Source organism: Etheostoma cragini, chromosome 16 (assembly GCF_013103735.1).
Source record: "Etheostoma cragini isolate CJK2018 chromosome 16, CSU_Ecrag_1.0, whole genome shotgun sequence".
Lineage (NCBI taxonomy): Eukaryota > Metazoa > Chordata > Actinopteri > Perciformes > Percidae > Etheostoma > Etheostoma cragini.
This window is the reverse complement of record NC_048422.1, coordinates 17,751,156-17,762,979: the sequence shown is the minus strand read 5'-3', so window position 1 is coordinate 17,762,979 and position 11,824 is coordinate 17,751,156. Positions and strand designations below refer to the sequence as shown.

General features: G+C 39.4%; 1 protein-coding gene across 6 annotated transcripts in view; it reads left to right on the top strand.

Annotated features, from left to right (window-relative positions):
* The first annotated feature begins 985 nt into the window (after window positions 1-985).
* Window positions 986-11,824, top strand: part of nup54 (nucleoporin 54) — an 11,679-nt gene continuing 840 nt past the window's right edge. Inside the window, exons 1-13 of one of the 6 annotated variants that reach the window (XM_034896605.1) lie at window positions 986-1,098; window positions 1,570-1,677; window positions 3,383-3,469; window positions 3,632-3,796; window positions 4,205-4,291; window positions 4,760-4,918; window positions 6,547-6,758; window positions 6,851-7,038; window positions 7,162-7,358; window positions 8,687-8,741; window positions 9,048-9,141; window positions 10,822-10,929; window positions 11,094-11,213. In XM_034896605.1, the coding sequence (XP_034752496.1) occupies window positions 1,056-1,098; window positions 1,570-1,677; window positions 3,383-3,469; window positions 3,632-3,796; window positions 4,205-4,291; window positions 4,760-4,918; window positions 6,547-6,758; window positions 6,851-7,038; window positions 7,162-7,358; window positions 8,687-8,741; window positions 9,048-9,141; window positions 10,822-10,929; window positions 11,094-11,213 (1,623 nt within the window). In that variant the 5' untranslated portion in view covers window positions 986-1,055. The remainder of the gene's footprint in view (window positions 1,099-1,569; window positions 1,678-3,382; window positions 3,470-3,631; window positions 3,797-4,204; window positions 4,292-4,759; window positions 4,919-6,546; window positions 6,759-6,850; window positions 7,039-7,161; window positions 7,359-8,686; window positions 8,742-9,047; window positions 9,142-10,821; window positions 10,930-11,093; window positions 11,214-11,824) is intronic. The other 5 variants (XM_034896607.1, XM_034896608.1, XM_034896609.1 and 2 more) reach the window with 5 other exon arrangements.

Genomic DNA, 11,824 nt, shown 5'->3' with positions numbered 1-11,824 from the left:
TGTGTCTGCCTTGAGCCTTTTTGACTGTTTGGTTCTCATTTTAGAGAAGTAAGAGCAAGAAGTCCATGAACTCCCCTACAACTGACTGATTTAATGTATCAAAATCAGAGAGAAAAGGCTGCATGGAGAAAAGCAACTCAACATGCGCAAAAGCATTGTATTGCAAGAAAAAGGAGACATTTACGCTCAATCCAAAAATGAGTAGGTAAAAGGAAATAGCAAGTGACAAAAAGCAGGCTGAGAATTGGACACAACAACCTAAACAGAACACATATTATGATGGGAAAGTATCCAACTGTTTTCGTGATCATTGAGAGGTACATTACCATTAACTATAGCGCATATAGGCCTTCTGTTCAGGAAACCTGTTAACAGAGATAAAGAAATTAAATGTTGCAAGATATTAAATGATTAGGGCTAACAGAAGCAGGTGTAAAGAACATAAAATTGTGTGGTGGGTAAGGCAGAAAAATGCTTGGTGAGCTTCCGAATGTACAGGCTCACGAAGGGAAATCTGACATATTCGATGTTACTCCACGATGTAAATCGAGAGCCGATTTGAGTCGCGCAAACTCAGATTTAAACGGTTTACGGCATAACGTGTCATACTGAAATTAGTGAAATCCATTAAGTAATAAACTGTTCTCATTACATAATAACAGAAGATGGAAATAATTTCGAAACAGTTTTAGCTATCTATGATTGTTTTTTGCTAAAGTTTGCTCAAAACGCCATTCAAGTGACAGCATTTCTTGTTTTTCATTGCTAACTTGTAGGCAGCAGTGAACAAACTCTAAGGTCCATTTTTATTCTGATAGTCTATCGGTTGCATGTTGTAGGCTACTTGTCGCAAACTGACGCATGCGCGACTCAATTCTGCACTCTACTTACATCGGGGAGTGACCATACGGTCTATGGGAGTGACAGTGGACACTGTAGGAGTTAACTAACTCCAGAAGATGGCAGTAGAACAACATTAAGTATGCAAGCTGCCATATAATCTGAAGAAGAAGAAGAAGGAGGAGGAGGCGAAGAAGAAAAAGAAGAAAGTCAACATGGCGTTCAGTTTTGGCGGCGCCGCGAGTAACCCAGCGGCAAGTAAGTACAGTTTAATTTAACTTGGGAGTGTTTTATTCAGGCTGGAAATATGTCACTCATAAAGTGTCATAATAGCGTTTAATTGGTGTGTATTTACTCACGTTACTAATACATCTACATGGTGAGGGCACTCCTCCTGGAATCATCTTGCTACGTTAACATTACCGGGCCAACGAAAAGCGTAACGCCAAATGCTTTCAGTCAACGTTAGCTAGCTACCTCTTTTGCCAGTTAATAGCTAACTCGTTTAAATGTTGAACTAGGATTCAACGAAACGTTCATTAGTGTATGTGTACCGTTAAGCTGTAGCTAGCTAGCGCTTGGCTAACGTTAGCTGTTTGGGCTAATGAATTCTCCTCACAAGTTAGTGTTTATAGCGCTCTTTGAAAAACACGAGCTCCATGTGGAATCGACTGTAGCTGCACGTTAACGTTTCACCCAACACTCATAGCAATCTCTGTTCATGTGAAGGCACGTCCGGGTTTTCATTCGGTTCATTTGGTGCCAAAACCACAGCATCAACCGCAGCATTTGGCTTTGGACCTGCAGCCACTACCACCGCCTCATCCGGATTCGGCAGTAAGTCCAGAGATCTGATTCCCACTGAAGGGGGCACCTCAATAACCCGCAGTAAACACAGCTGCGTTTTTGTTCAGTGTTATTGTAGAGATGCCACAACGGAACTGTCCCACCTGCGTGGGAGCAGTATATGTATGTAGATTTTGGTTTCACACGAGAACAAGCTTCAAGGGCGAGCGAGAATTCACTGGTTGTTTTTGACAAATGTCTGTCCCCGACTACGATAATGACTGGGTAAGGGTTAATATAAGACAAGAGGGTAACACTTTATAATAACCATCATTAATAAATGATAAATTAATATTTGTTAAAGATAAGTTTGTATTTATTTAACTGCTTATTATTTAACTGCTTATACAATGCGTATAACTTATTAATAATGCTTTACTTTGCTATTTTAACAGTTTATTGTTTCACACATCACACAATTTATGATTTATTAAAGTATTTAGTAATGATTACCAAACGATTTGAAACCTTTAAGAAATAATTTTTAAACTGTCAAACATTATTTGGAAGGCCATTATAAAGTTGTAATTGATGATTATAATACCTTGTTAATGGGTAATTAATACAATGTAATGCATCTATAAACATTATTTACAAAGCGTCTATCTGTGCACCAACAATCAATACTTAAAGATAAAAAATATTAAAATGGGCCAAATTATTGTTATAATTGAGTGCAAATTAAGTGCTTTATAAACCACTTAATAATCCTTAACTAATTATTATACGCATTAGTTGCAACTTTATAGTAGCCATCCAAACAATGATTACAAAACATTTATAAACCATTCACAAAGTATTAACTATTTTTCTAAAACAAATGATGACATTACTAATAATTAGTAAACATTATCAATCATCAGTTCATTCGTTGACAACAGTAAAATAACTTTGCTGAAGTTTAACTATCAATTTTCCCTTTATCAATGGTGGTTATAAAGAGTTACCAATAATATTCCTTAATTATCATTTCTCAGCACTTTTACATTTACAAAGGAAATATGTCCTCTCACATTGAATACATCCTATACATAGGAATGCCGTGCCCTGGCACCAACTCCATTTTTTTAATAAGCCAGGGCTACGTTTAGGATCAGGTTAAACGGGGAAACCAACACACAGTGGTATACAATAATAATACAGGACTTAGAGCACTGAGGATGTAGGGCTAGTATTATTTTCACAGTGTTTTAGTGTGGGTTAGTCTGTAATAAGTTAAGGTGGTGGAGTAGCAACAAAATGTTTAATCACCTTTTAGATAATTACACTCAATTGCGCATCGCCGCAAAGCTTAATCAATCTTACCCCTTTTTTCTACTAAGTTCAATGATATTGATGTAAGCCAAATAGTGTGAAAATCCGATCTGTTAACTTATCTTAAGTCATTGGTGTGGTTTGTCCCTTGTGTTTTTTATGGGACATTTGTTTGCAATTTGTACATACTAGAGTAGATTGTGTGGGCACCACAAGGAGTGAATGAAATCAAAGAGAAGATGACTTCTTCGTGGCTGATACTCCAATATATTCTTGGCCGTAATTGGTTTTTATGGTAAATCAGAAAGACTTAATTGAATACATAAGAGTCTCAGCTTTCCAGTCATATCAAATTTAGGCAATTTGGTTGGGCCTGCCGGCTGTCAAATTTTGCCAGGGTTTTCATCTGACGCCTTGTCTTGTGTCTGCTTTTTCGTTATAGCTCTTACCGCCCCTGGTTTTGGGGCAGCCACCACCACCGCTGCTGCTGCACCAGCCACAGGATTTAGTTTTGGCTCCACCAACACTGGTAAGATACACGTTATGTACAAATCAAAGTTTATTAGGCCTGCCTCTTTTAAGGTACTGGAAGTTTTTACAATGAAGAAGCAGATACGAGGCCTGACGTTTTGTCATTTAACTCCTCCATGTCATTCTTTCTTTTTCCGCTGCCTGCCTCCGCTGGCTGCAGGATTTGGGGGGCTGGGAGCTGGAAACACCACGGCTGGTGGGTTTAGTTTTGGGGGGATTGGTTTAAATGCCAACCCAGCAGCAGTCAGCTTTAATGTGGGGTGCTTTGGTACAGCAACCACCACTGGCACTGTTTTCAATTTTGGTAATAGCCTGGCTAGCACAGGTAGATGATCTTTGTGATTGATTAATCAGTACGGTCTTGTTTGTAAACACACATTTTCATCCATTTTCACATCTCTGTGGTGCAGTACTTTCTGTCTCACATGTTGCTTTGTCTCATAAAATGTCATGCATTGTTGTTGTCATTTGCATGAGGAAACAAAATGTTGAAGTATGCAGTCATCTTATTTGATACCTGTGTATATAAACAGTAAATGTTCACCCTTTCTGTAAGGCAAAAGAACTATGCTAGATGGAAATAAAATTCAGTCTTACTTTTGTATCTTAAAGCTAAGTCAGGATTTTACTCTTCTGCTATATGTCAAACAGCAATTTTAGTCTCATCTATCTCTCACCTTTTTTTTGTGTCACCTTCTTTATTCCATTTGGCATTATTTTCTTTGTTTCTCAGGCGCGTTTGGTGGATTTGGAGCAAATACAACAACTGCCACTGCACCAGGGTCCACCTTTAGCTTTGCTACTCCCTCTAACGCCACAGGTCAGAAGACTAACTGCATTCAATCGTAACAAGAAATATGGATGTTCCCTTCTTTTTGGTGCCATTTATGTGCAGGATGAAAATATGCATGCACAGTGCATACAGTATTTAGTTTTTAAAAGTTATCAAAGGCAGGTTTTATCAGCTGTACCTACATTAACATAATAATAACCAGTGTATAACCAATCTGCCTAACCAACGCAAGTGCTATTTTATGAGGCCAAATGCAGGGTGAGAAATGGTTTGTAGGGTTTTCAATTTTCTAAACCTTTCTTAGTTTTCTAAAGCTATATTGTTGCGCGCTCAGTTTTAAGTCAAAAAGCCAACAAATATCTGCCATAAGGTGTTTGTGATTCCACTGTGTACGCGTCCTTATTGTCAGTTATGCAGTGATTCCTCTGTAAAGATCCAAAGCATTAATGCAGATTTTTTTCCTTCTCGCTGTGTTGGCACATTCTTCTGTTTTAGGAGGCCTGTTTGGTAACACACAGAACAAAGGCTTTGGGTTCTCCTCTGGGCTTGGCGCTGGGACCACTGCTGGGACAACAGGATTTGGAACTGGATTAGGAACAACTGGCCTGGGTGGGTTTGGAGGCTTTAATATCCAGCCAACTCAGCAGCAGCCAGGTGAGACCCCAAATTTTTCTTTGCTTGTTTCTATGTGAAAATTAGAAGATCCTGCCCTAAACAAGGAAGTCATTGCAGAACATTAAAGCTCATATCCGTTATTTGTTTTTAAATAAGTAAATAACTAATTTGCACATCTGTTTTTTGGGTGATCATCAAAAAATAATCAAATATTATTGACAATGGTCCCAGGTAGGGCTGCACTTTTTTTTGCATTGGGCATCCACCTTTCAGTAAACCCCTGTCTGCTCATGTGCCAGTCAGTTGTTCCCTTCATCGCGCATCTTAGTTTGTAGATGTAGACAGTCACAGAGGACAGAGTAACGGGAGGAAGATTGGACGGATAGCACTCGGTTATATGTCAGTCGTAAGGTTTACCAGTAAACGCAACATTTTGTTCCGTCTATGTTGTGCTAGTTGGTGTTAATTAGCGTCTGTTAGCTGTTAGCTCCTCTAGGACGCACCGGTGCTAATGTCCTCGCATCCGCTGCAACGTTGTTTATATGGATATGGTTTAATGTTGCGTTACATGACCCATTTCTTCTATAAAGCCGTGCCTGTGTTGGATCTCTCCTCTGCTCTCTCTCCTCTTATTCTCCACGCAGCCCCGCCACACAGCGGCCGCCGGTCCACACTTCTGACATTTGTCCAGTTATAATTTTTTATTAACACAGCTGTCTGTTGTTAAGCATGAGAGGCAAACCTGTATTTGTAACAGTGTTTCCGCGGTTAACTCTGCTACCGCGGCCGCCACGGGCGAAGAACACAGAAGAAGTTATTGAATGCAACTAACTTCAGTTGGTAGAGTAATAGCATGTGAGACGGAGCCTGCTGGACCTGAAAGAGATGGCCAGAATATCATAGTTCATAAAAATGCAGTGCAGTGACGATACAGACATTTCAAACACACAACGTGTGTATCCGCCATTTGACCCGTGCTGGACACATTCATAATGATCAGCTGTCTCTCTGTGAGTAAGTCCATCGCACTGAAAAAACTTAAAATCAACAAGTAATTGTGATTATCATTTTGGCCATAATCGTGCAGCCCTAGTTGCATGTATGCCATTCAGCCTGTCCAAAATTATAGTGCCAGTGAAGTAAGTTTGCCACTGTACTGGGAACTGCAAATCATGTTTTTATTTTCTTATTTAAATATCAAGTCCAGCAGTATCATAGTTTCTTGTTGGATAGATTTTGCAGTTGTTTTATAATACATATTTTTTGCACAGCAGGCTCACACACAACCTTTACAACAACTCTACCAACTGTGCTGTACACCTCTATCACTGTAGGGGGTGACAACAAGCAGAAAGTTACAGATTTACATCATCATAAATCCGTGTGTGTGTGTGTGTGTGTGTGTGTGTGTGTGTGTGTGTGTGTGTGTGTGTGTGTGTGTGTGTGTGTGTGTGTGTGTGTGTGTGTGTGTGTGTGTGTGTGTGTGTGTGTGTGTGTGTGTGTGTGTGTGTGTGTGTGTGTGTGTGTGTGTGTGTGTGTGTGTGTGTGTGTGTGTGTGTCATTTAATCAGTAGGTTTCCCCCCCCTGAACAAAGACATGAAGCTATTTCAGAAAATGTAAAGAATAAGACAATCTAAGATGTCATTTTGCCTCCTTCCCTCTACCAGGAAGCTTGTTCGGCCAGCAACAGGCTCAGCCCAGCCAACTTTACCAGCAGGTCACTGCTCTGTCAGCTCCCACCTTGTTAGGAGATGAGCGTGACTCCATCTTAGCCAAATGGAACCAATTGCAAGCTTACTGGGGCACTGGCAAGGGTTACTACAGCAACAACAACCAACCGGTTGACTTCACCCAAGAGAACCCATTTTGCAGGTTCAAGGTAACGGATAATTGTTTATTAGAGTGGTTTAAAGTCTTAGTTTTCTTTGGAATTTCATTAAATGGAAGTCCTCTGTGTCTTGTATTTCTTAGGCGGTGGGCTATAGCTGCGTCCCAGTGAGTAAGGATGAAGATGGTTTCGTGGCCTTGCTTCTCAATAAAAAGGAAGCCGATGTGCGAGCTCAGCAGCAGCAGCTGGTGGAGTGCCTCCACAAAGTCCTGGGAAGCAACCAGACACTCACGGTCAATGTAGACTGTGTCAAAGCCTTGCCTAATGACCAGTATGTTTGTATAACATGTCATAAAGTAGTACTACTACTTTCTTAATCAGTAGGGGAACCTACTGTACTACTTACTTTCTTAAAAAAAAGAATCTGGGTTCTTGTGTGTTTTCTGTCTCTCAGGACAGAGGTGATCATTTACGTGGTGGAGCGTTCTCCCAATGGCACCTCTAAGCGGATCCCTGCCACCACACTCTTCAGTTATCTTGAGCAGGCCAACATCAAGATCCAGCTCACACAGATTGGAGTGGCAATGTCTGTCACACGCACAGAGCTCTCTCCAGCACAGCTCAAACAGCTGCTGCAAAATGCACCTGCAGGTAAATGCATGTACAGTTGTGTTCAGAATAATGGCACTTTTTAAAAAGTGAATAATGCTCAAAATCCTTAGAATAGCTTTTAATTCCCTAATATCAATGCATTGGGAACAGTGCATATTCAATTTTAAATCAAAACATCACCAAAATTGATAGTTTGTGTTAAAGAAAGTGAAGAAAAAGGAACAATAGGCTGTTGAAAAAAATGGCAGTATTTGCATTTTTCTTTACAAACTCAGTCATTTACTGTATAAATTGAAAAATGTCTCAAAGGTTTGCTTTACTTTGAATCACTGCACTAATATTTCACATCTGGGTTGCATGGAGTTGACCAACTTCTGGCACCTTTGAACAGGTATTCCAGCCCGGAACCATTGAACTACATTCCACATTTCCTCTGCATTACAGGGTTTTGTCTCAGAAACAGCATTAGGATGTCAACCCACAAGTTTTCTATGGGATTGAGGTCCAGGGATTTAGCATCAATCTTATTCATCTGGAACCAAGACTTTACTCGCTTACTGGTGTGTTTTGGGTCATAGTCTTGTTGAAAGACCCATTTCAAAGGCATTTCCTCTTCTTCAGCATAAGGCAACATGACTTCTTCTAGTATTTTGATGTATTGCCATTGAAACTGATCCATGATCCATGGTATGCGATAAATAGGCCCACAGTATAAGAAACATCCCCATAACATGATGTTTGCACCACCATGCTTTACTGTCTTCACAATGTACTGTGGCTTGAATTCAGTACAGGTGGGTCGTCTGACAAACTGTCCGTTTTTTCCCTCGTTGTTCAAGCTTTGGATGCCATTTCAAGGCATTTTAAATCATTTTGACTGAGCAACTTATAATTATCGGCACTTCTTTATGTTTTCCCCTCTCCAATCAACTTTTTAATCAAAATCCACTGTTCCTCAGAACAATGTCTGGAACGACCCATTTTGCTGAGGATTTCAGTGTGAAATGCACTATAACAATGCACAACATTTGCTTCCTTCTTTCCTTAAATATGGGCTAGAATTGACATCTGTTTCCTCACAGAATGTATCACCTCACTAGCTGAACATGCCCCTTTCAATTACAGATTTAATTACACAGGATGAGCAGCATGTCATGACTGTTGGTCCTGTTGGTTTTCAATGACTCTACAACACTTACTAGTAAATTTGCCATGGCCAAATATCACTTCTACCAAAAAAATGTGATTTAGGAGGTTAGTGAAGTTGGACTGCTGTTGTTTTGTTTCTTATTACACAACTGTATGTAATGAATTCAACAGATTTTTGGTATGTGATACACTTCTTTGGTTATTGCTCTTTTTAATAGGAGTGGACCCTATCATTTGGGAGCAAGCCAAGGTGGACAACCCTGACCCAGAGAAGTAAGTTGGTAAAATACATGTGTTAAAAACTTTTTTTTTTCATTCTAACCACGGCAGCTTTAAGCCATATTCCATAATGGAATATGATATACAGTATTAAAGGTCAACAGCCTTTATTTTCTCAACTGATTTAGCAGTTTTATCACATGACAAATATGGCTCGGTTTCCTGATCAGTGCCCGTTATGCCACAGCTTTAACTGGCTGTTAGTTGTTCCATAAAAAATGGCAGCTTATCTTTTTGTGGTAAGGCGTGTTGTCATTAAAGTTTTTATTTTTTTTAAGAGTTTTTTTTTTTTTTTCCCAGATTAATACCAGTGCCCATGGTGGGTTTTAAAGAGCTGCTTCGCAGGCTGCAGATCCAGGAGCAAATGACCAAACAGCACCAGACCAGAGTGGATGTAAGTGAAAACACTGCTGTCTCTGTTACTGCCAGTTGTAGTTCTCCAAATGTGAAAAAAACTCGAGACATGGACATAGTGTCTTCTGATTATCGACAAAGGAATTTTGAAAAGGAGTTTGTGGTGTCAAGGACAGAGTACACAGATGTCCAATTTATGCTAGCTGCCAACAGGTTGTTTACAGCTGAAATTACTATTTCAAAAAGAGCTGTGTGTTAGGATCGAGATGTTTTAAATCATTTGGGTTAATATATAAAATATATTTCTAGCTTACAAGATGACGTCAAAGGAAACTGACAACAACTTGGTCTCAATTAAGCCTGGGGAAATTATTTAAACAGAAGAATAATATTTTGACTTGTTGTAATAATCTAAATAAATATTCTATCCAAGTACTAAGACATTTTCAAAAATAAGGGACAGAAATAATGGTCAGTTTATCTGGTGACTGCTTTTTGAGAGGGGGAAATAGTCTTCACATTTACAGTCCATATAAGCATTATTTTTCTCTGTTAACCTTGGTTTGGATTTGATGATATTTAAACTAGATATATCATGTAAGAAAGAGGCTGAAAAGGAAACTTACCTCTCACAATGTAGGAACAATGTAATAGGGCTGCACGATTATGGCCAAAATGATGATCACGATTATTTTGTGATTAATTATCTAAATTGAGATCATGATTAATTATCATCAATTATTTGTTGATTTTAACATTTTGTCTCATAATCTATAGAAGTTGTATGTTGTACATACATACAGCTGCAACACAATAGATATACACATAAATAGATATATTAAAAACAAAAGGTATCTCTGAGAAAGCTCCTTCACTTGTTTTCAACAATAACTGATTAAAAGAACTATGGAGAGGGGGAGTGTGATGGACGCTACTTATAGAGAGATGGCTGGGTCAGCAGAGTTGCACACGTCGTGTAGCTACAAATGACATGTCTGCATCGTCACTGCGCTGCATTTTTATGAACTCATATTCTGGCCATGGGTAACATCTCTAGCCCAGGTCCAACATGCTCCGTCTCACACGCCATTACTCAACAAACTGAAGTTAGTTGCATTCAATAAATTCCTCTGTGTTTTTCGTTGTGGCGATAGCGGACTTACCAGTGGAAACACTGGTACAAATACAGGTTTGCCTCTCACGCTTAACAATGTACAGCTGTGTTAACAATTGAAACTTTAAAGCAAAATGTTGCGGTTACTGGTAAACCTTGTGACCGACATATAACCGATTGCTATCTGAATTTTTCCTCATGTTACTCTGTCCTCCGTGACTGTCTACATCTAGAAACTAAGCTGCGCGGGGCAGGGAACAACTCTGACTGGCTCGTGATCAGACAGTGGTTTACGGAGCGGTAGATTGGCTTTGCAAAAAAACGTTCTATGAACGTAATGATGTATTTAAAATATTGCTTGATTACGCAAAATTTGATCGTGATTAAAATGTCATTAATTGTGCATTCCTACAATGTTACATCCCACTTGTATGCATCTATTGTTTTATTTTAGTCAGTTGTTGAGCAAAATGTCACAAAAGCCCAAAACCTGTTATATTTCTATGGTAAGGCAACAGGGCACTTGATAGGTCTGAAAAATCTAACTTGTCATCATTGGAGAAAATGCTGTTTTTCTCACTTACAAACACAAATATGGACTTGCAGATTATTTCCAGTGACATCAGTGAACTGCAGAAGAATCAGGCGACCACTGTAGCCAAGATTGCCCAGTACAAGAGGAAGCTGATGGATCTCTCCCACAGGGTGCTGCAGGTAGACACTTCACTGTTCTGTCTTTGTTCAAGGAATCTGTGTTGATGAATACCATCTCCACATTTCATCGAGTTCAAATGAATGCCTTTTTCCTTATTTAAAGTTTTCCGCTCCGGTAATTCTTATTATGTTTCACTCCTCCTACGTTCCAATGTTCCCTGCAGGTGCTGATAAAACAGGAGATTCAAAGGAAAAGTGGTTATGCGATCCAAGTGGATGAGGAGCATCTCAGGGTGCATCTGGACACCATTCAGTCTGAACTCAATGCCCCCACACAGTTCAAGGTAAGTCTGAACTGTACAGTTAGAAATACAGTACATCCTGACAGGGCTTATTTCTTCATTCACTAAGCTTACTAGACTTGAAATAGGGTAAAATGTTTAGGGTTCACTGCATGTTTGGAATTGTATGCTACCATATTTATAGGTTTTAATTACAAGGGCTTTCTAAATAAATGTTTTCTTAAGACCAGATGGTAGTTTACTAGTATGATAAACTGTCCTACAAATGAAAAACTGTCCCACAGCATTTGTGGTATTCCCGTAATTATTTAGGCTATTATTTTGAATCAATCCTCCTTAAGTTAAGGTACCCTGAATGTTTTATATTTACATGGGTGTTCCCTCTCTAAAATGAATGGTTTGTTTTTCCTCAAATGTTTGAAAGCTGCATTGTTTACATTCATGCTGGCTAGCACATGGTGTATCTTGGTGGATTACAGCCACCTGTAGATCAGTGAAATAATGTGACACCATTGGCAGGCATGTGTTTTGTGTGACCTATGATATAAACACATGTGGGATCCACTCATAGGCCCTGTCGGTACACGATCCGTCCTGCCTACACGATCCGTTCTGCGCATGCGCAAGATGTTCACGCATGCGCAGATGCTAAT